This window comes from Poecilia mexicana, unplaced genomic scaffold, assembly GCF_051168715.1.
Source record: "Poecilia mexicana isolate PSO_F unplaced genomic scaffold, ASM5116871v1 scaffold_20, whole genome shotgun sequence".
Taxonomy (NCBI): domain Eukaryota; kingdom Metazoa; phylum Chordata; class Actinopteri; order Cyprinodontiformes; family Poeciliidae; genus Poecilia; species Poecilia mexicana.
The window spans coordinates 14,922,643-14,945,075 of record NW_028263389.1 but is presented as its reverse complement, the minus strand read 5'-3'; the positions used below and the strand labels follow the sequence as shown (position 1 = coordinate 14,945,075).

The 22,433-nt window shown below is 39.9% G+C and overlaps 2 protein-coding genes across 4 annotated transcripts in view; both read left to right on the top strand.

The window, feature by feature from the left end:
* The window catches only part of esyt2b (extended synaptotagmin-like protein 2b), a 39,916-nt gene extending 32,436 nt beyond the window's left edge, over positions 1-7,480 (top strand). For both annotated transcript variants that reach the window (XM_014998718.2, XM_014998720.2), the window contains 7 exons: positions 4-153; positions 1,753-2,111; positions 2,231-2,329; positions 2,482-2,613; positions 3,179-3,284; positions 5,982-6,031; positions 6,130-7,480. In XM_014998718.2, the coding sequence (XP_014854204.2) occupies positions 4-153; positions 1,753-2,111; positions 2,231-2,329; positions 2,482-2,613; positions 3,179-3,284; positions 5,982-6,031; positions 6,130-6,202 (969 nt within the window). In that variant the 3' untranslated portion in view covers positions 6,203-7,480. The remainder of the gene's footprint in view (positions 1-3; positions 154-1,752; positions 2,112-2,230; positions 2,330-2,481; positions 2,614-3,178; positions 3,285-5,981; positions 6,032-6,129) is intronic.
* A 235-nt stretch (positions 7,481-7,715) lies between these two features.
* On the top strand, positions 7,716-20,170 carry ncapg2 (non-SMC condensin II complex, subunit G2). 2 transcript variants are annotated; one of them, XM_014998712.2, is made up of 27 exons: positions 7,716-7,973; positions 8,182-8,291; positions 9,256-9,426; positions 9,579-9,693; positions 10,747-10,904; positions 11,056-11,190; positions 11,271-11,365; positions 11,453-11,609; positions 12,033-12,125; positions 12,213-12,338; positions 12,687-12,866; positions 13,564-13,716; positions 14,250-14,472; positions 14,569-14,666; positions 15,014-15,184; positions 15,288-15,358; positions 15,448-15,601; positions 15,729-15,902; positions 15,997-16,113; positions 17,045-17,185; positions 18,314-18,413; positions 18,551-18,741; positions 18,904-19,038; positions 19,183-19,286; positions 19,378-19,478; positions 19,562-19,661; positions 19,795-20,170. In XM_014998712.2, the coding sequence occupies exons 2-27, from the start codon at positions 8,214-8,216 to the stop codon at positions 19,844-19,846; spliced, it is 3,393 nt and encodes a 1,130-aa protein (XP_014854198.2). In that variant the 5' UTR covers positions 7,716-7,973; positions 8,182-8,213; the 3' UTR covers positions 19,847-20,170. The 2 variants fall into 2 exon arrangements, with proteins under 2 accessions (XP_014854198.2, XP_014854197.2); XM_014998711.2 differs by having other exon boundaries at positions 7,717-7,973; positions 15,011-15,184.
* The last annotated feature ends 2,263 nt before the right edge of the window (positions 20,171-22,433 follow it).

Sequence of the window (22,433 nt, the reverse complement as noted above, 5' to 3'; positions counted from 1 at the left end):
CAGATAAAGGATGATAAGCATAAATGCACACTGGGTATCCTACGGGTGCCTTTGAGTGACCTGCTGTCGGAGGAGGACATGACGCTGGCTCAGTGCTTTCCTCTGAAGAACTCTGGACCCAGCTCCACCATCAAACTAAAGATGGCTTTAAGGGTAAGAACAGGCCTTACACAGGTTCTGTCTGTGTGCCTGAGTCATTTACAATTGATGTCACCCACAACAGATGTCCAGACAAAGCCAAGCAGCAAACAAATTACGTGAGATTATTTGTATCGATGATGCAAAATGTTTTATCTAAATAACTTTCTGCTCTCAGCTGGTTTCTTCCTAACCTTTCACCTCCCTCTTCTTTGTTTCATCAACATTTTTCAGACACCAGATTAATACACAACTGTTTTAGGCCTTGTCTGTCGTAAATTATCTTTTTTGCCTTCGTAAGAATCAGTGCAGCTGTTTGCAGTGACCTCTGATGTTTCATTTTATTTCTGTGTCCTGCTCTTTGGCACCTGTTTTCTATCTGCTCATTTACTCACCTCTGTTGCATCCAATAACAAAGTCTCCAGTATATATACTCCTCAAACTGGTTTTATGTCTGTTTAGTTCATTAAAAATAACACTTTTCACCTGTGTGTCCTCTGCATTTGGGTCCTCCTTCGCTTACAACATGACAGAATCATTCGTAGTAACAATTTTTTAAGTAAAACTTGTCTGACACTAGGAAGTAGACTAGGAGATTTCAAAAGACTACACATCATGCCCCGGTCCAAAGAATTTCAAGAACATTTGCCAGTGTGTCAATGATTCATACAGGAGGTCACAAAAATACCCATAAAGCACTGCGGCATCTCTTACTTCGGTTAATGTCAGCGCTCATGACTCAACAATAAGGAAGGAACTGGGCAAAAGCGGCATCCAAATGAGTGTTTCAAAGAATTCAAATGTCCGCCTTTGCCAAAAAAAAAAAAATCTTAGGGATTCTCAAGACTTTTGACAACACTGGAACATTTTTATAGTGTGGGTTCTTCTCTCTACCAAAAAATCCTGATCGAGAATGTTTTTCTCTCAGTTTCAGACCATAACTTCATAACCTGGGATTAATGGGTTAGTGCAGGTAGCTCAAAAGAAAAACCACAACACAAGGAAGGTGTAAATGTCCTCTAAGTGTTGTGATATGATCTAAAGCATGCCATTGATGGTTGAAAAGTCTCCTTTGGTAAATTAAAACTTTTATGCAAAGAAAAGTGGATAAAAATTCCTTCACAGTGATGTAAAAGACCCACTGTTGTTGCCCCCAACAACCCTTAAGATAAGTTAGATTAATGCTTAGACATTTTCCAACTAAATAAAATCCTAAATCAAAAGCTGAATTTTCAATTCACTCAGGTTATCTTTGACTGATATTAGAAACTTGTTTGACAGTCTAAACATTTAAAGAGTGATAACAAAAAGCAAAAAATCAGAAAGAAATCTGTCAGGAAGTAAATAGTTTTTCACATCCATTAGTTACTGATACAAGTGTTTCAGTCAGTTACTGCTGTGAATCACTGGGCATTAAATTGAATTGTCCTTCATTTGGCTGAAACTTAAGTTCATTAACTTGTTCTGATCAGATTAAAAAGAAAAAATGCATCCACATTAACGGATGTTCTTTTCTCTGACCGTGGCTTCCTCAAACATTCACTTACTCTACTGAGATCGCACTAAATCTTTTTATGGTTCTTTAAGCCTGCGATTGATTTCCTGTCTCCTCAGATTCTTTCACTGGAGAAGCAGTTCTCTTCAGATCTGCCCTCCGCGGTCCAGGTCAGGAAGTCCAGTGTTCCCCAGACGGCCCCGGCCCCGTCCCCCTCGTTGAGTCAGTCCGCCTCAGAGTCCCAGCTGCTTTCTGCCACGCCTTCAAAGCCAGTTCGCGCCTCCACTCTCACCCTCCAGGACCCCGACGGCGAGCCGTACTCCACCAGCCCTCGCCGCAGCACACCCAACCTGAACACCAGTATGTCTAGTTCCCAGAAGTACCTGCCTCACAAGGAGTCCACTCCCAGCCTGGCGTCGGACATCTCTTTGCCCATCGCCACCCTGGAGCTTCAGCAAAGACTTCATCAGCTGCAGAAGTAAGACGCAAGGACCAATGATTTCCCTCACCTTACGTGTTCTGTGACCCATCTATCCATATTTTGTGGACACATTCTATGTCTGAAAGTGATCCCGGCTGACTATGGTGTGTTTATAGTGGCTCGGCCTCCAGCCAGTACCCGCTGGGTAAGATCCAGCTCACTGTTCGGCACAGCTCCCAGAGGAACAAACTTGTTGTAGTGGTGCACTCTTGCCAGTGAGTTTTAAACCTGTTCCTGTAGCCAAGCATGGCTTAAGTGATTATCCAGCATACTTAATAGCTTATTATTCAGATTACTTTGTGAATGAATGAAGACCCCAAAGCCAAGCAGCAGGAGCATGACACAGTTTTGTTCCACGTTTCCACAGAAACCTGATAGCCTTCACCAAAGACGGCTCGGATCCCTTCATACGGCTGTACCTGCTGCCTGACAAGAGCCGGTCGGGAAGGCGGAAGACGAGCACGATGAAGAAGACTCTTAACCCGGTTTATGATCAAACGTAGGTTTAGCACTCTCCGATCAGCTTTTCTGCCACACTGCTATTAAATCTAATTAAAACAACTACCCACCTATATTTTCCACACCCAGACCTTTAGTTTATTTTATTTGCATCATTTTCATAATTCTGGGGCGTGGGGAGTCCAGATACAGCTTTATGTCTGCAGTGATGCACCACAAGGGAAACCAGGAGGCAAACAGATACAGGAGAACGAGATCTTAGCGGTGAAAACTTAGTGGCGTTATATTATAGGCTTTTGCAGAAAATCCATGTGTAACGACAGAAAATTGATGCAATATTGATATATTTGAAGTTGTTTTAGAAGTTCAAGTTTCATATGAAGCAAATCTGATATCGTCACTTCTTCCTCATCGCTTATTGCATTCACATTCATGAAAAGATATGGACTTTTCTTTTACGACCTTCTTCAAACAATCTCAAATTTAGTGTAACAGTGGTTTAAGATTACGGGTTTGCTTTTCAGGTGGACTTTAGATGTCGCTAAGTGATCTACAGATTTTGATTTGAGTCTTTATAATGTTGATGTGTGAACTTGTGTCTGCAGGTTTGAGTTCAATGTCTCCACAGTGGAGCTGCACAGGAGAACTCTGGATGTAGCGGTAAAGAATGGAAGGAGCATCCTGTCCAAACACAAAGGCCTTCTGGGAAAGGTGACAGTAACACTGACAGGTGTCTTTATGTACAGTACAGTATGTCTCTGACTGTGAAGGTTTTCTAAGCATCACATATGTTGGATTATAAAAATACACAAAATGAAGACAAAACACAATTTTCCTTGGTTGGTTTTTTTTTTTTAGCCTCTTTTAAGTGTCAGAATAATTTAAAATTAAAATTATTTTAAGATTTAAGATGAATTAAATTAGTTTTTGTCCAAACTTAACAAAAGCAAAACTAAAATTTGTAACAGCAAAAAACCCAGGATAAATCTGGGGACACTACTAGTCCATAAATGACGAAATAACTTTAACATCTGGAAATATTAAAATCATACTTTTGAGAAAGTATTATTGCAAAAGACTTACAAAAGAAAGCCAATTTAGTCATGCAAGGCGTTCAAAGAACGCATTTATTTGTGCATTTTGTGTGTCTATGAAATGTTGCGCTTGTCATTGGTCTCTTTTCTATGAACCAGTTTTTTTTTATTACATTTGTGATAATATTAACAAATAACAATGTTTTCAGAATAAAAAAAACATTCATTTCTTTATTTTTTTTTTCTTTTTTGCCCAAATGTAGTGAACGATGCAAACAATGCACAAAACTGGGACTACAACAACAAAAACAAACACCAAATCGACCAGTATCAGAAGAACAACTAAATAAAAAAAACAAACACATGATTTAATTTCAATATATTTGAAAGAGAACAATATCTACATTTAAAAAAGATGACAAAACAGCAGCAACATCCGAGAAAACATTTTTTAACCCTCTGATGCGTGAGTGACTGACTATACAGTCTTATGTGAGTGGGTCCTTTTTGACCCGGGTTCCAATCAATGTGTTTTTATGCTACTTTTGTCATTTTAATTCAAAATAATGTTTTGTATAATACTTTCTACTGTGTTTTATTTCACACAAGAGTTATTTCATGTTTGAAATATTTTCATTTTTCACTTTTTTAAACATTTTTAGAACAATTTGTAGAACATTTCTGACAATTTGTAGAACATTTTTAAAACAAAATGACAACAGCAGCAATTTTACAACAACAATGATGAAATGTCAATAATGGACAATGTTAACATCTATTATATATATGTGTGTGTGTGTGTGTGTGTGTGGGCATGCGGGGGGGTGCAAAAGAGCACGTTTTCTGAAACTAGCTAACCAAGCTAGCTAACATTACTGTCGCTATTCTATTATGCTGTGTGTATCACGCATGTGAATGTGTGTATGCGTGTGATCCATCCATCCATCCATCCATCCATCCATCCATCCATCCATCCAGCCATCCATCCATCCATCCATGCATCCATGCATCCATCCATCCATCCATGCATCCATCCATCCATCCATCCATCCATCCATCCATCCATCCATCCATCCATCCATCCATGCATCCATGCATCCATCCATCCATCCATGCATCCATCCATCCATCCATCCATGCATCCATCCATCCATCCATCCATGCATCCATGCATCCATCCATCCATCCATGCATCCATCCATCCATCCATCCATCCATCCATCCATGCATCCATCCATCCATCCATCCATCCATCCATCCATCCATCCATCCATCCATGCATCCATGCATCCATCCATCCATCCATGCATCCATCCATCCATCCATCCATCCATCCATCCATCCATCCATCCATCCATCCATCCATCCATGCATCCATCCATCCATCCATCCATCCATCCATCCATCCATCCATCCATCCATCCATCCATCCATCCATCCATGCATCCATCCATCCATCCATCCATCCATCCATCCATCCATCCATCCATCTTTCGTTTTTCCGGGGTGGGGTCGTGGGGTCAGCAGCCTAAGTAAGGAGGCTCACAGTTCGCTCTCCCCAGCCACTTGTTCCAGCTCCTTTGGGGGAACCCATGGATTTTCCCAGACCAACTGAGACACATTGTCAGCGTGTCCTGGGTCTTCCCCGGGGCCTCCTCCTGGTGGGACATGCCCGGAACACCTCACCAGGGAAGCGTCCAGGAGGCATCCTAATCAGATGCCGAGTCACCTCAACTGGGTCCTCTCGACATGAAGGAGCAGCAGCTCTAGTCTGAGTCCCTCCTGGATATCTGACTTTCTCACCCTATCTCTAAGGAAGAGCCCAGACACCCTACAGGGAAAACTAATTTTGGCCGCTTGTATCCATGACCTCGTTCTTTCGGACATGACCCAAAGCTCATGACCGTAGACGAGGGTAGGAATTTAGATCAACCACTAAATCAAAATGACCCGAACGCGGGTCATTTTGGACCCACTCACGGAAGAATGGGGTAGTAATATAAAACATGCTGTTTCTTAAAATGTATAAAAGGCAAATTAAAAATTTGAATTGCATGATATCAGTAACATGTTTCTTGAGGAATACCTGGAATATGAAGTGATGAAAACTTTTCATTACAAAGATTTTGCAAAAAGATGACCTCACCGGGTCAAAAAGGACCCACTTACCCATCAGAGGGTTAAGGCAAGTTATTTCTGCAAAAGATGAAATAACATAAGAAGTATAAAAATATCATGGAAAAACATGATCTCAAATGACACATCAAATGTTATTAATTAATTCATGTATTGATTTTCTCATTCAATGTTTATTTCTGTACCTTCATGTTTTTTTTGTTATATTGTAAATTAAATTTCTTGTCCAAATTTGCAGGTGCTGGTAGATTTAAGTGGAGACGACATATCAAAAGGATTCACTCAGTGGTAATCAAACCTTTTAATCTGGATTCTTATTCTTTCCTTTCATTCACTGATTTAAAGAGAGTCTTATTGATTTAGCCCTTTAATATTTTATTCTGCAGGTATAATTTAACGGAAGACGGTTCATCTTCTCAAGAATTGAGAAGAAGTCAAGAATCCCTCATCACACAGTGAAACCTCTCCGTACTCTAAAAGTTATTTTGTTTTTCAGACTATTTATTATGTTTTTTCATGAAATTTAAAAGAATTTGGGCATTCAAGAGATTTTCTTTTTTGAGAAAAACGGCTAAAGACATACTATACTTTAAAGTTGTAAAAAAAAAAAAGCAAACCGTCTTGTTTTTGTTTCCTGGGTTTTATGTAAATATTAAGATTGTGCATATTTATATAATTAAAAAAAATAATAATTTGCAGACTTTTTCGTGGAATTATGTTTCCTTAATGGACGTTTTGTAGAAATATGTCCAAATTCCTAGAAATTTCTGTGACATTTATGCAAAAAAAATGAGACACAATCTGTTTTGTTGTTTATGAAAATGAACCAAAGGAACAGATACAATCCCACACATTGGCCTCATAAGTAGCACTCCTTTTTTGTTATTTATTTTAGTTTTGTTTTTATTATTTTTGTCATGCAGTGTTATTGAGCGTTTACGTCCTATTGTTCTTTATGCCTGTTAAAAAAAAAAAATACATGTGACGCATGTATGCAAATTGTATTTATTTTTGGAGATTTGTACAATATTTGTGATTTTGAATTTTATCTGAGATGCTGAAGAAAGTGGCATTTAGGGCTATGAACAAGTGCTGCAAACTACATAGGTATATAAAAGAGGATACTTTTATATACTTTTGAAGAGTTTCAAACCAAATGTGAGTCACGTGAACAAAGGGAGATAACTTTTTATGATCAGGTTGCTGCAACATGTTGAGATGATGCATCTTTGCCTATGTGCTTGTAAATGTTTTGCCTTGCAATTTTAACTGTTTGTTGCAACTTTTCAACACATTTCTTCTGATCTATCTTGTGCCTTAAAAACCTGCGATGTGAGTTTTTTTTTTTTTTTTTCTTCTTCTAAAATATTAACATTTTCAAACATTTACCTGATGCCAAGTGGCTTTGAATAAATAAATATGTTCTTTTGGAAAAATCTGTTTATTTTTTATCATTGTAATAAATACAATATTGCTTGTATTAGAAACACGACAACAATATTTTTGTTTGATTGTGTTTGCACAATCTCTTTAGATCAGATTCCCAGGTTTTATGCTCTTTTTGTTCTTCAGCTCACCTTGCAGGTTTTATATAGGATTACAGTCTCAGCGAGCTGTGAAAGAAGGTTCATTTTGCCTCCAGTGAACCATTTCTGTGTTGATTTTGCCTTGTTTTAAATGACTGTCCTGCTGAAAACCTTTTTAACAACAATCCAATAAAAATGTTTAAAAACACGAGTCACATGTTTTAAAACTTTGAAGACAAGGTTTTGATTTTTCAGATTTTAAACATTTTATCCAATTCTCCCAAATCACCATAATGCATTCTGATGGATAAACCTTTAAGTGTTTCTGTTTTATGACGAAAATTCATTTTTACAACTCCAATATCAAATTCAACTTCTGGGATTTGGTCTTTCTGAAAACAATTGGGTTCCTATGTCTATATGTTACAGTCAGACCTCTTTATTGGTTTTATAGACGTTAGTATTATTTTATTTTATTTTATTTTAGAGCATCTATGTAGAAAAGTATCGCTCAAAGTTGAGTTGCTGTGGAGAAAATATTTATGTGGTAGTTTGTCGCCCTCAAGTGGTTGAGAAATGTAACAACTCTTACGTCAAAAACAAACGCCTGACGTCAGGACGGAAACAGTCTATCCAAATTTGCGCGGGTTAAGTCGGCTGTCATTTTCTTCCCGGTTCCCGACTACAATAACATAAACAAAAAGGTAACAAACAACTGAGCTAACTTTACAGTCAGATTAATTCTTCATTTAAATGTTAGCTCGGAACTATCTGGTTAGCAGAGAGGAGTTAAATTTATCAAACGTAGTATTAAATGTGGTCGACTAACAGTCGGCCATAGTTGTTTTGGTTTGGCAAATACTCCGCCTGCTTGTGAAGAAGTCAATGTTCTCACTTCTTTCAAATATTCAGGCCACTTCGTATCGCTTGGATAACCCGGAATAATGTCCAAGCGAGAGGTGTTTTTAGAGGCTACCTCTAAGGAAAAGGTGGAGGACTTTCTTCGCTTTATTCAGCTTCATGTAAGTGGCAAGCTCTGTTTACTGTATTTTATTACGGCGAACTATAGACGCAGACATCGGTATCTTAATTTTCGGGTTATGCATTGTCTTAACACATGCCTATCACCCTCAAGGGTTTTGATATACTGTTTTCAGCATGTTTTTATTTACTCTAGATGTTATAGACGTGTTCCTTCTCCAGTGGAATTGATCCAAATGCTTGAATTACTTCCCCAAAATGTTACCATCATTTTATGTAGGTCTGTCAAAATCTGAAACATATAGATAACATCACAAGTCTTTAGTAATACATTTTGATTGAGAGGAGTATAAGTTGACAACATGAATAAATTTATTAAATATTACATTTAGTAATACATTTAATAAATAAATAAATAATTTATGTATAATATTTTTATATATATTTTATATATAAATATATTTATTTAATAAATAATTTATAGAGAGATGTAGGGACTTGAGTATGTCGAAAATGCTTTTCGAATATGAGAATCTTTGAAAACATGTAAGTATTGCATAAAAACATCATTTGAGTCATCATGAAAATACTAATATTGCTAATAATGCTTGGGTGCAAAAGTAATTGCACCTGTTTTAAATATAAATAGTCATGTTATACAATGTCACAATCATTCCACAGGCCTGTAAAAAAGGCATAACCCAGTCCAGCTAGACTTTTTACAATACATAGGTATAATTAATATTTGATTATTGAATGAAAATAACAAAGGCCAATGCTTACCTTTCGGGTTTGGATATATTAATATTTACCTCTGATTTCATCCAGTTTCAGTGCCAGAGATGCAGACAAATCTTTAACAAAACTGCACCAAAAGTTAATGACATGCAAAAGATAAAAACACGGTGACCCAGCCTGCATCCTGGGTTTGTTTCAGGAAACGTGAAACCCTGAATCTTCTTTCTTTCTTCTTCTTTTTTCTTTTTTTCTTTTTTTTCTGAGCAGAAGGACAAAACTGAGCCCTTCGATGTTGAAGAGGTGGTCCAGGAGATGCCCAGAGAGCAGAGGGAGGCTCTCTGGAGTCAGCTGGACTCGCTCCTCCAGGAGATTCTGACGGATTTACCTCCAGGTCGCTGGGAGGAGGACGCGATGCAGCAGGAGTCGGCGCCGGATCCTGTGAGTTCATCAGTCACTTCCTGTCCAGCTGGACGACATCAATCAAGCGTTACTCAGAGTACCTCCAATGTGTTGTTTTCTGATTGTTTTGAAATGCGTGGCTACATGATTTCTTCTCTTGATGATTCGAGAAAAACCTCTTTTAATTGCAGAAGCACGTCATGGCGGTGGTGGACGGTGTTACCCTGGTGGCTGCTGTGTCTCTGAAGGTCTTACAGGACGGAGACACGTACGGTGCACTTTTAGATATCGCCTGCAGGCTTCATGGTGAGAATTATGTTGTTGTTTGATTTGACAGATTTAATGGTAATTGCACTGAATCTTACATGTTGCTTTTCTACTGACACCCACCACTCAAAGCGCTTTACAACTAAAGCCACTTTGCTCTCTGTTCAGACTGTTCCTGAACAGTCTGAACAGGTTTGGAAGTCAATTTCATGAAATTTCACATCTCATTAGTGCGTCTCTCTCTGTTAAAACTGGACAATATATCAGGAATATGTTGTCATCGCAAGATCATTGTGTTCAATATTCATATCTCAAATGTCTGTTTGGAGTTCAATAATAACTGACTAATGTATCCTAAGTGTCATGAACTTACATTTTACATTTTACTGTTATGTTTAGTCAGTCAGAGTCTGATGGCAGCAGATGCTCACACAGGACACTAATGACATTGTCCAATATGCTAAAAGTCAAGAGAGATGGAAGCACAGATGAGAAAAAGAGGAAAGAATAAAATGGGCTTCACAACTAATGTCGCTTTGCAATATTTACCGATAATATTACCACCACTGCAAGATTTTCTAACATCGTACAGCCCTAGTCTGTGTGTCTGCCGGTCCATCGGTCCATCCATGTGTCCTTTCCTGCAGTTGCAGGAATGCCTGACATAAATTCACTCTGAATCTTTACATTTAAAACCACAGATTCTTAGATTCCAGAAATTAGCAGTTTATGTATCGTCTCGAATTGGACTTCAGCTTTTTCCAAGTCTGGGTAGGTATGGAAAAGGAAAACAAATGCACGTGGAAAATGAAAAATGTGTTTTTCCACACTTCTATTCTCTTGTTCTTTTCTTATTCTTTTTTTGTGTCTGTCTTTCGTTCTTTGGGTTTTGTACGGTGCTTGCATGTATCCTTCATTATAGTCTCTGCAATCTTCAGTTTTCGATGTTTTAAAATGTATGTTTAAAGCAGAAATTTTTAAGCTGTGGCATAATGAACCTGTAACATCAGAACTGGGAAAACTATGAGAAGTGTTCTGTGAATAAACTTCCTGTGCCTCTCTGTGATTGTAGCTGTTTTTTCCCCCCACCAGATGTTTTGGTGTCCCTCCCCGTGTCCGAGGCGCCGCTGCAGCTCCACTTACAGACGCTGTTTGAAACCTGGTGGAAGAAGGAACTGCTGGAGAGGGAAAAGTTTGGGCGCACTGCTTTCCTCATCTCCCTCCAGAAGAGCTTCATCCTAAAGAAACCGGTCAGTGTATTCTCCCAGGATGTTCAGTATTTTTAGAAACAGGAGAGACGTTTTCTGGCTGAGGGTAAGATCATTCTGACAGGCAGGAGGAGGAGGAGAGAGAGAGAGCCGCGAGCAGAGCTAATATTCTCATCTCTGATCTCTTTGTCAGGCTGCTGAGATCCAGAGGCTGTGGAGTCTTCACAACGTTCTTAAGAGTCTGGAGTACACATCAGAACACAACAAGCAGATAATCGACTTGCTGCTTCAGTGCTTTCACCGTCCTACTCACATTAGAAACGATGATGTGAGCGGAGGCGGTCGTTATCGCAGTTTCTCCGACTTTGTCCTTGAGCTGTCGGCCTGACGGTGTGTTTACTGTCGCAGGGAAAGCGATTCCTGGTGTTCCTTTTCAGCTGGAACGTTGATTTTATCTGGCTTATCCACGGCACCATCAAAAACCAGCTGGAGTTTTATCAAAAGTAAGAGGTGCTCTTCATAGTCAGTGACTCCAGTCAGTATATATATATTTATCAGAGTTTAATACTTTTGTTTTGCTTTATTCTCAGGACTCTAGCTACTCACATCGCAGAGATCTATTTCAGAGCCTGGAAGAAGGCCAGCGGCGACTTCCAGGAGACGATTGAGACCACATGCATTCAGGATTTCATGCAGAATGCCATTTTGCTTCAAAGAACATCACCGGTTCACAGCAAAGTTAGACAGGTCTGCCTCGTTACGGCTCGTTCACATTTTTGTAATATCACAACCGTAGAGTTAGGATTTACAAATAAGTACAAAAAAATATGGAGAGTGATGTGGATTTCTGCTTAGACCCCTCTAATCTGATACTAAAATCCTTTGGCCTTCAGAAGACAGATCGTTAGTGAGGCCTTTTAGCAAAGAACAATGCTTGTAATGGATAACTACACTCCAAACATAACATACCCATTGTGAAACATAGGAGGGGCGTGAAACAACGTGCTGGGGGCATGCTTTACTTCCTACTTCCCAATCGTGTCCTATTCTTAAAGGTTTACAACATAAAATCCAAGTGAAATGTGAAAAGTTTGTGGTTTTCTTGTGGTAAAATGAAGAGTTGTATCCTGTTTTGCTTTCAGCGTGTTCTCTTTTCCTTATTTCATGTAGATCGTGAGCTATTTTCACTCGAGGAAAGGATGCCCCAGTGTAGACAAGATGCTATACAAACTCTACAAGCCGATTCTCTGGAAGTCTCTCAGCGTAGGCAACACACACAATTAGTTCCTGGGATCATTCACACTGTGCTTACGTGCTGTTCCAGTGTTGATGTCTGCTTGACGCCTTCAGGTTCCTAACTTTGAGGTGCGAGCAAACGCCACTTTGCTTTTCACCGAGGCCTTCCCGGTGCACGACCCGGAGCTAAGCAACGAAAACGTGGACATGAACATTCAAAAGCAGCTGGACTCGGCAATGGTGGGGATTATTTTAAGAAATCAGGATGGAGATTAGTTTTTATTCCCTGTCAAATTCAGTTCTTTCATCCTTTTTTTTTTCACCCATTAGTTTTTCTGATTTTTACAAATTTCATAAAATGCAGAAATACTTTCTTGAGGAAAACGACAAAACTCTATTATTTTAAGAATGACTGACAAATGAACTTTGAACACTGGTGTTGAGAAAGGAAAAGTACGACTTCTACATGTGAAGAATGAGGGAACGCTGAGATTTCCAGCCTTGTTTTATCGTTTCAGTGGAAAACGATCACTTCAGGGGGGGGGGTGAGCAAATCTTCACACGTATCTAAATGTCTGTCCTCCTCAGGCGCTCCTAGATGACCCTCACCCCACTGTGCGCTCCAATGCCACGCTGGGGGTCTGTAAGATCCTGGCAAAGTGCTGGGAGCTCCTTCCGCCAACGATCATCACAGACTTCCTGAAGAAGCTGGTAACGGAGCTGGCCGCCGACAGCAGCTCTCCTGATGTCCGCTGCTCAGTCTTTAAGGTAGAACGCCATGGCCTTAGTTCATCTTAAGTCAACCTACAGCAGAAAAATCCTGGAAATTTCATTTTGAATACTTTGATTCAATACAGGTATTCATGGAGTTCAGAGGCTCACAAGCCTAACTTAGAAAATCAGTGTCTTTGCTTATGCGACTGATATTTGATTTCTTAACTAGATTTTCTTTTATTTTAATCTTTTTTTGTGTGTGTTTGTTTTATTAAAAGAATCTACAACCTCAATTGTATTTGACGTATCCCAAAATATCCCATATCAGCGAAAAACCTTTATTTATCAACATTTTAGATATTAGATAAAAAGCACAAAAACCCAATTTGTATATCAGTATAGCAGGAAAAAAAATAAAGATTTCTAATTTTATAATCTTTACAAAACGCATAGATGTTAAAGGACATCTTTACATTTTATTAAGATTGAATATGGGGGATTTATTAGGTGTGATTTTTTTTCACACCATTTTACATTTGGTCAAAGTGACATCTTACCCACAATCAGCTAGGCACAGGTCAACAACCACAATCTTTAATGAACGTAACAAAAAGTAATTTTTGCTTCGTAAAACTTGTTACCATGAAAGGCCCCTATTTTTTCATATTTTATTTTTATATTGTTTTTTTTGTTGTTGTTTTTTTTTTATGAATCTTATGGATTTTTATGTTTCCTTTTTTTTCTCATGCAGTGCCTGAATATTGTCCTGGACAACCCACAGAGCCACCCACTGCTGGAAAAGCTGCTGCCCACCATCAAGAACAGTCTCCACGACAACTCTGAGAAAGTCCGCACGTCGTTCATCGACCTGCTCATCAAGGTCAAAGCAGTCCGTGCTGCCAAGGTGCGGTTTGTTTGGAGAAAAAAAAAAATATATATAGTTGCATTTTCATTCTGGTATTCAGTTCATTAAGACTCGACAAAGTGCTCAAAAAGTTGCAGTGATGTGAGGCTGAATCTAATAATAAAGTGTCAGTGTCTCTTGTGGTCAAAAGTGGTATTACAAAAACAAACTGAAAAATAAAGCTGATTTTTAAAGTCTGGCTAAAAAAAAAATACTTAACATTTTAAGAGCTACAGGTTTCTTTTTTGTTACCGGCTTCTTGTGGTAGACCTCAAAAAAGTTCCTTACATAACTGTTGATAAATCCCAAAGTTATACAATTTCTTTTAATGCAGATTTAGAAACTGACTCTCTTGATGGCTTTTGTAAGAGTGGTAAAGTAATAGTAGTCAATCCACTACTATTATTTCTGAAAAACATTTTCTATCACAAAGTAATTTCTGATTTAATCAAATAAAAACGTGCCACAGCTCCACCGATTAAGCAAGTGGGAGGCTTTTCTCCTCACCCTCCCCTCTTTCTGTCTCCTTCCAGTTCTGGGATGTCTGCAGCATGGACCACCTGCTGGCCCGCCTCGCCATCGACTCGCTTTCCGTCTCCAAGCGAATCGTCGACCTGCTCTTCAAGTCCTTCTTCCCCGTCAACGAGCCGGAGAAGGAGTGGTGCTGCAGGTGCATCACCCTCATCCAGATGAACCCCCTGGCTGCCAGGAAGTTCTACCAGTTTGCTCACAAACACACAGCTGCCACCAACATCAGTGAGGAACAAAAGTTTGTTTTTATGAGATCACACGGCAGGCTGTAGCACTGAATAATTTAGTTGCTGTTCTTTTTTTTTTTTTTTAATATTCCAGTAAAACTGATTCTGGCTATTCGTCGAACTCTGAACAACTGCATCCAGGTTGACTTTGACGCGACGGAGATTAACGACAGCAATAAGGAGAACAGCACAGTAAGACGGAAGCATTTATAGACTCTATTGAACTAATAAGAAGTGCATGAGTGAGAAGAAACAGTTACATAGCATTCATCGCCATTCATTCTGATATCCTTGAATTAAATTTGGGGTAATAAACTGTCCACAGCTCAGGAGGGAGAACCCGTAGACTGTGTAATTATGAGTAACGGACTAAAATGCATTGACGTTTGAGGCTGTAATGGGATAAAATGTGAAAAAGTGGCTATGAAGACTCTTGCAGGCGACGCAGAACCAATTTAAACTCGATGTCCTGTCGCCAGCAAGATCTAAAGTAGCACTAAACTCTGTGTCAATCAATGTGTGTTTGTTGCTCCCAGCAGGGCGGACCGCTGGTGTTGGGACAGGACTTGTCCGTCGTGTCCAGTTTGCTGGAAGTCGTGGTCATCCTGTGGAGAAGTGTTGAGAAGGCGCTGAAGCAAAACGAAGAGGCGCACAAGTACACAGTTGCCAAGTTTGGAAATGTCATGGCCAAGTATTTCCAGGCTTTTGAGGTAAAATAGCTGCAGTCCGTTATTATTTTAACGTTTCTCTAAACGACAGCGTAAATGTTTTTTGTTGTTTTTATTACTGTTTTTTTGTTGTTGTTTTCTTTAGGATGAGCGCTGCACTGTACCTCTAATCCAACTGGCCTCTTTTATGCCTCCAGCTGCAGCTCCAACATTTAGGTGGGCTACAATGCTAACTTCTGATTGCACTTGATTGTATCTTGATGTAAAACGGTCTTACTCGACTGTCTTGTATTGAAATGTCCTAGCCGCGGCGTGCTGTCCAGACTGAGGAGGATGGAGTCGGGATCTGCTCCAGCTCAGTTCAGCCAGCTGCTGGACTGCGTCTGCAGCTGGGGTCAGGCGGCCGACGTCCTCGAACTGGTCTCTGATTGGCTGGGCGAGGCCGTTCCCAAGCAAGGGGTCAGTGGTCAAGGCTGCATTCCCTGTGCTCTCTGGGAAACTATAGACAAAAAGTTTGAAGACCGCTTTAAAAGTCTTGAATTTTGCCAGGAGAAGTGCGTAAAATGTCGCCTGCTCCCAACTCTAGGACAAGGCCGCTAAAAGCAGAAAGGTGCGAATCCAGGAGACGGCGGAGGCCAAACCAGACCTGGCTCTGGCGTATCTGGAATACCTTTTCAGCCACACTTCCACACGGGAGAAAGTCCTGGCTGTGGGCGAGGGGCCCCTGAAGGAGCTGCACACGCTTTTAGGGAGCTGGAAGGTATTTTATAAAACGGAAAGGTTGAAACACGTAACAGTGAATCCGTTGCAGCCTTCCTCTACAAGTAACATGGTTCTCTGTGTTGTCTCGGCAGTCGGTTCTCTACACTCACCTCAGATCCTCCACTGAAGACCCAAAAAGACCCGAAGTGGAGACGGCGCTGAAAGCCTTCGTTTACCACGCTCGCCTCGGTGCTCATCTCCAACATCACGTAAGTCTCTCTCTCTCTCTCTCTCTACTGATTAGCATCTGTCGTCCACCTGCTCCTGTGTTTTGTTGAAATGAATGCTCCTTTTCATAGCTAGTTATAGTTTGCTGAAACAAAGTGGAAGAAACCTTTCGCTGTTTAATGGATTTTCATAAAAATAAACCTGTAAATGTTCAAATTTGTTCTTCTGGAAAGAAAACAGCAGTTTACGCGTAAGCCCAGATTTTGCTCACAAGTTCAGTTATGAACATACATAAATCTCCACAGCATGATGCTGCCACCAACATGCTGGACATTGATTGGATTGTTATTCTTCTTTGTTTTTGGAAACTTCACTCTGACAAATGCGAACATGCTTCTCGTTATTGTTTTCACTCTGCTAAAATGGCCAAACGTTTTCCTCCTGAGGGAATTTGGTCTCTTTAAGGCTCGACGTTTTGTTCTTCCTGGGTTGTTCCTCAACATCCCAACCAGTTTCCTCTCATCTGATTGTGGCTGTTTGTGTCTTCCAGGCCTCAGCAAAGCGGTGACTCATCCGAGTAAATCACATTTATGTAAAATTTGTTTGAAACGATGATTTCTGGAGCCACGGTTACGTAGAAATTGCTCCAGAATACTTCTTCACACCTGCAGTTCTTTTTTATTTATTTATTTTTATTCGTCCTTGAGAAGTGTTTTGCTTTCACCTCCCTGGAAATAGTCATAATATTCAAAATGAAGATGAAAGTCGTGCTCTTTATGTCTTCAAACATCTACACCCGTAGACAATTTCCCTGAACAGCTTCCAGACATCTCTCCAGATGACAGATTTTTATTTTATTTTATTTTATCTTTTTTGTAAGCCAATTTGTTCCTGGCGATGAGCCCGCTCCTTCTGTCTTCAGCTTGACAAGAAGCTAAAATGAAAACAGGAAGTGTTTTCTCTGTCTGCCAGTCGACAGCAGGTCGGGACTACCTGGTCTCCGTGGAGCGAGTGGCGGCGTGGGTCGCAGAGAAGATCCTGCCCTTCCTCACCGGGAGCGACGACGGCGAGGTCTCGGAGAGGTCGCGGAAGCTCGCCACACAGATAACCGAGGTGAACTTCACTGTTATCTCTTTTTGGAAACAAACACACAGCTCCAAAACTGCGGCTTATTTGCTATGTGAGATTTGGTTTCATTATTGCTCTGTAGTTATTAAACCTCAGCTGACCTTAATAATTCTAGAATGGAGAATGATTCTCATTAGGCAGATATTAAAAATGAACCCAAGAAGTAATGCGATCTTCTTCCTTTTCTCATTTCAAAACTGAATTTGTATTTGCATGATTGATGACTAAATAGTCTTATATTCTCAGACAGACGGAGCTGTTATTTTTAAAGTAATACCTTTTCGTTCCCGGTATTTGACATTTTGAAGAACTCTGATGTTTTTTTTTGTTGTTTTTTTTTCCTACATCCAACATGATGCAGGTTTTCTATTTTCTCCCGGAGGAGTTAAATATGACGTGAATGTGCGTCAAGCTGGAATCTGGAGTCTATTTCTATGATCGCTAATGCGTTTTAGAAATCAAACCTGACATTATGCAGGGTTTAATATGCAGTATGGAAAAGTATGAGAGGGAACAAAATGTGTTTCCAGATTTACTCATGCCTCTACGGGTGCAAAACCCATATGGCTCTCGGTTTGATCATTAATTGGTTTGTCCATCTGTTTCGCCGTCTTATCAGTTTCTCCTTTGATTTGTGTCAATTTATTTGTTTTCCTTTAACTCATTCATCCATCCTGTTCTCCATCCAAATGTTGGTCCTGAGAAGTCTGGGAAAAGTCTGGAATTTTGGACATAAAAATGAGTTGAATTCCCTGACACTGAAGATTAGATTAAAAATCTAATCTTCCAGATTAGATTTGTATTTCGCTCACTTCCACTCCGGCTCATAACCCGGATCAAAAGGAAGCCTGCTGTTGCTGCTGTTGTTATCCTGGATGTTTGGTTCCGTTTAGCTCGTGTTCCTCCTCCATCTGGGACTCGGAGCGCCGCTCAGTAAATTTAGAATCCTCATTGATTTTTCTGCTCCAGTCTCCACACCACGCTGCTGTACGCATCCCTCCTTCTGCTCGCACTACTGAAGCGGATTGTTTTCCCATTTCTCCTATCAATCCCACTGTTTTGTCAGCTCTTTAGAGTAACTGCAGATGTTTATTTATTTATTTTTTTTATCAGAGCTTCCTGAAGGTGTGCCGAGACATTTTCCTCGTCGGTTTGGGGGACGAGACGTTCAAAGGCCAAATCCTCCACCTGTGCTCACTCATCCTCCTCTCAGGTGAGAATATCATGATATGTGAAGGAGACGTTGCAGTTTTGCTAAAGCAGACAAGAAGAAGGACATTTCCCTGAGGTTTAGCTCGTCTAACTCTGGAACGTCTTACAGGGAAGTAACGGCAGCGTTTGTGTTTGCAGAGGCAGGCTACACGTGTATCCCAGCAGTGCTTCCGATTCTAAAGGAGGTGGCAAACAGCTTTGTGCCTGATTATAACGACCAGGATCAGGAGTCCAACTTGGTCATGTTGGGTGTGGTGGCCAACATTTTCCAAAAGATCATAGAGTTGTTGGCACGTCGCCTGAGGAAAGAACCGGAAGAGGGACAGCTTGTAAGGAGTGTTTTTCTTTTTTTTTTTTTTTTTTAATTGTCATTCAAATAATTCTGTTTACTGTTTCAGTGGCTTGCAAAAGTATTCACACAAAATATAAAGTATGCGCGAAAATTTAGAGTTCCGGTTTTTAACGTCTTGAAACTCTCCGGTCCACTTCAGCTGTGTCGGTCAGCCGTTCCCGGCCTGACGGACTTCCTCCAGGTGGCACAGACGTGGGATGCGGCGCTTCGTAGCGGGGTGCACTCCACCGTGTTTGCGGCCATCATTGTGGAGAAGAGGCATTTGCTTCAGAAGGTAAAAAAATAAAATAAAATAAAAACTGGCACAGAACAGAGCCTGTCAAAAGGCTGGAAGTTACCAGCTTTCATCAGCTTTAGTTGACGGAACCCTAACCTTAGTGAAAGATGTATTAAATGGTTTGTGTTTCTTCATTTGAAGCTTACACATCCTGAAGAGGTTGTCATCCCGCAGTCTGTTGATGAAATGCCTCCTTTGTCCAGCTTACTGCTGTCTGTCATCCTCAAATCCCCCTCTATCACAAGGTACACACACTCAGTGCTGCTGATTTAGTCAAATTCGAAAGACGTTTTATAGATTTTTCTTTATTTTTTTCTTTATAAATTCCCGCTTTAGGTCATTTTTGGCAGAGGTCTCGTCATCTTTGGAGTCGGACGCCCTTGACAGTCTCTCTGAGCTGGCGGCAGTTCTGCACGTCTTGGCGGTCATTAAACAAAGTACGTTTCCGTGCCTCAAAACGTTCACATTGACATTTGCCGTTGCCATTTATTGAAAATGAATGTGGTTTGTTGCTCATTAGCGGGGCACTCCAAAGGCGGGATAAAGAGAGCTGCCGTGTCTGTTCAGCAGCATCTTCATCAACATGCAGGCTGCTCTGTGGACAGCAGAGAAACCCAGAGGTGAGTTTTCTTTTCTTTTCTTTTTTTTTTTTTTTTAATTCAATCAGGGTTTCTGTGAAGGACTGGAAAAACGGTTTAAAAGTTTGACTGTTTACGGAGCCTAACAGTTTTTCTTTTTTTTTCCCCCCCAAAGGGTTATGTATGACTCTTCAGTGAAGACCCTGAATGCTCTTCTGCATTTCTAATCTTCCACAAATTAAAAATGATGAGTTTGTGTGGCGTGTTTTTGTTTTTTTTTACATCTCGTCATGCTCTTCAGATTTTAACTGTATCAACATGGAGAATTTATATGAAAAACTCTTCAGTTTTTACATTTATGATATTCACAAACTGACCCTGACAGTTTAGAGATTTCTTGTTTTCCTGTACACTTTTCAAAGCTCTCATTTTGTGTCTTCATATTTAAAACACATTTTTGATGTGTCTCTATTTGTCTTCATATCTGTTGTGTTGTCAGCCCAATTTTTAACTCCGAAATAAAACAAACAGCTTGATGGACATTTATAAAAGGTGATTATTATTTATGGCTAAAAAGGACACTTTGTGTGATGTTCATACCTACTAATCCTACTATACCTGCAACCCAAATTTTTAGAGTTCAGGCCTTAACATTTGTATTTTTATACATCCCCTAATTTCTTATATTTATTGGGTAAAAACATTGGTGTTATTTTTTTATTTATTTATTTTAACTAAATAACATACTTCAGCCATAAGAAATATGTAACTTGCAATATCCTTCAGAGGTCCTTAATGGTAAAATCTAAAATACATTAAAAACAAATATGATTAAGGGCATTCAAATAAAATCAACAAACAAAAATATATGTAACTTTTTAATAGTGGGATGAACTCAAATGTAAATATATAAACAATAAGAAAATTGGTAAATTTGTAACCTGTTGGGGTTTCCTTATGTTATGCTCCACCTTTTGAAAATTGACATTTAAATATCAGCACAGTCTTCATAGCTACAATCATTAATTTCTTTTCTTGCAATTCACAACTCTGTTTATTTTTGTTGCGTATACGTTTTAAAAGAAAAAAATAATAAAGGCTGATTAATTTTCTTTCCTGTGTGTGTGTGTAAAATCTAGTTTCTTAATGGCAGCAATAAATGAGTGAGAAAGTCAGCAATTCTCTGCCACATTCATCTAAAGATGAAATTATGTTTTTTTCTGCATAGTTCTTATAAATCCAAAAGTTTTTTGTTTTTTTTTCTTCCTTATTTGCAAATTGGTATATTTGCAGTGCATCAGAAAATATCTTCACCTAATGGAATTCAGTAAAACTTTTGAATGGATGTTCAAATCAAATTAAAAAGCCTAAGATGGGGTTGTATATATTTTTTGTATCTTAGCAAATAGCATCTAAACATACTAGATTACCACAGGTATTAATTAGGTCATCTCTCCAAATCAGTAAATTTAGATCCAGTCATGAAATATTCTCTCCACTATATATTTCACAGTCAACTGCTGTTGATTCATGGGGTCATGTGTGTGAGTTTGGTCCTGATATATTATTTGAGGCTGACCTTTTCTCTTCCAACATCAGTGTCTGACCTCAGAAATGCGATTCTGGAATGATGGTCAAAACTCCCTCCAAAAGCCCTTTGTGATGACACGATAATGTGTGTGAAGGCGGGCGAGTGAATATTATTATTATTATTTTTTTTTACTTGTATATGTATCACAAATCAATGTGTTTTGAGGACTTTGCAACAGAATCAAATGCGTTTGCCTTCACGCCGTTTCGGTGTTTCATTTATAGTTCCTCCTGCCGTCAGTCTCCTCTCCTCTCGCCATGTGTGCTGCTTGACGTCAGGACCCAAGGAGGGGCTCCTCCGTCAAGCTGGTCGCTGTTCGTGGTGCTGAAACAACGCCTGGCTTCGGTTGTGCCTGAGCGAATCGTTCCGCCTCTCTCTCTCTCTGCCGTTCCTTCTCCCATCACTTTTAATTTCCTGTCCTGTGCAGCCGTCCTCCCCGCCTTCCCCCCCACCCCCATCACCCCCTCTGAGGTCGAGGCTGAAAACAATGCAGTTTTAGCGAAGGTGTGCGGGAATGGATTAGTGCTGAAGGCAGGAGCGGTATGGATTCTCCGCGGTGTCCCGTCCTCGTCGCTGCGCTGGTCGTCTGCCTTTGCTCCTCACCTGCCGTCTCTGACAGGAAATTCGGTAAGAATCCGCGTTTTATTTATTTATTTATTTATTTAATCTTATTCCACGGTCGTTCCCAAATTACACTTCTACCAGAAGTGGGATCGTCTCTGCTTTGTTCCGTCGTCACGTTGTGGCGCTAAATCTCCAGATGCATAAACAAAAAAACAACCAAAAAACATTTAGCCTCTTTGCAAAACTTCAGGGGAGAGCTCAGCGTGCAAACGGAATTATCTCGCAGAGTTTCCACATTGATGGAGGAGGTTGGATGAAGTCCGAAGATCCATCATTAGGAAAAGTTACGTAATCTCCCAGGCCTAATGGACGAGATGTTTCCTGTGGGACTTCTTCTCTACTTTCTACCCCATGTGTTTTCCGTCTGAACTGCACATCTGTAGCACTCACTGTATATTTAGTAGTATGACACAATGATTTACAAGATGGGCTAAACATGATGGGAAATGTGTGAAATAGAGCGAAGTTTGGTTGGATGGACGTTTTTTTTTTTGGTGACGAGACAGTGATAGTCATACAAGTGCATCACGGTTGATTTATTTCGGTATGTACAGATTGACTGCACAGTACAGAAACAACCCAAAAGAAAGGTCACAGAG

Excerpts from the sequence above, each read along its gene's own strand:
- ncapg2 (XM_014998711.2), top strand. The coding sequence starts at position 8,214 with ATGTCCAAGCGAGAGGTGTTTTTAGAGGCTACCTCTAAGGAAAAGGTG. Across the intron at positions 10,905-11,055 it reads GCTTCATCCTAAAGAAACCG|GCTGCTGAGATCCAGAGGCT; the intron begins GTCAGTGTATTC and ends TCTCTTTGTCAG. Across the intron at positions 16,114-17,044 it reads GTGCTCATCTCCAACATCAC|TCGACAGCAGGTCGGGACTA; the intron begins GTAAGTCTCTCT and ends TCTGTCTGCCAG.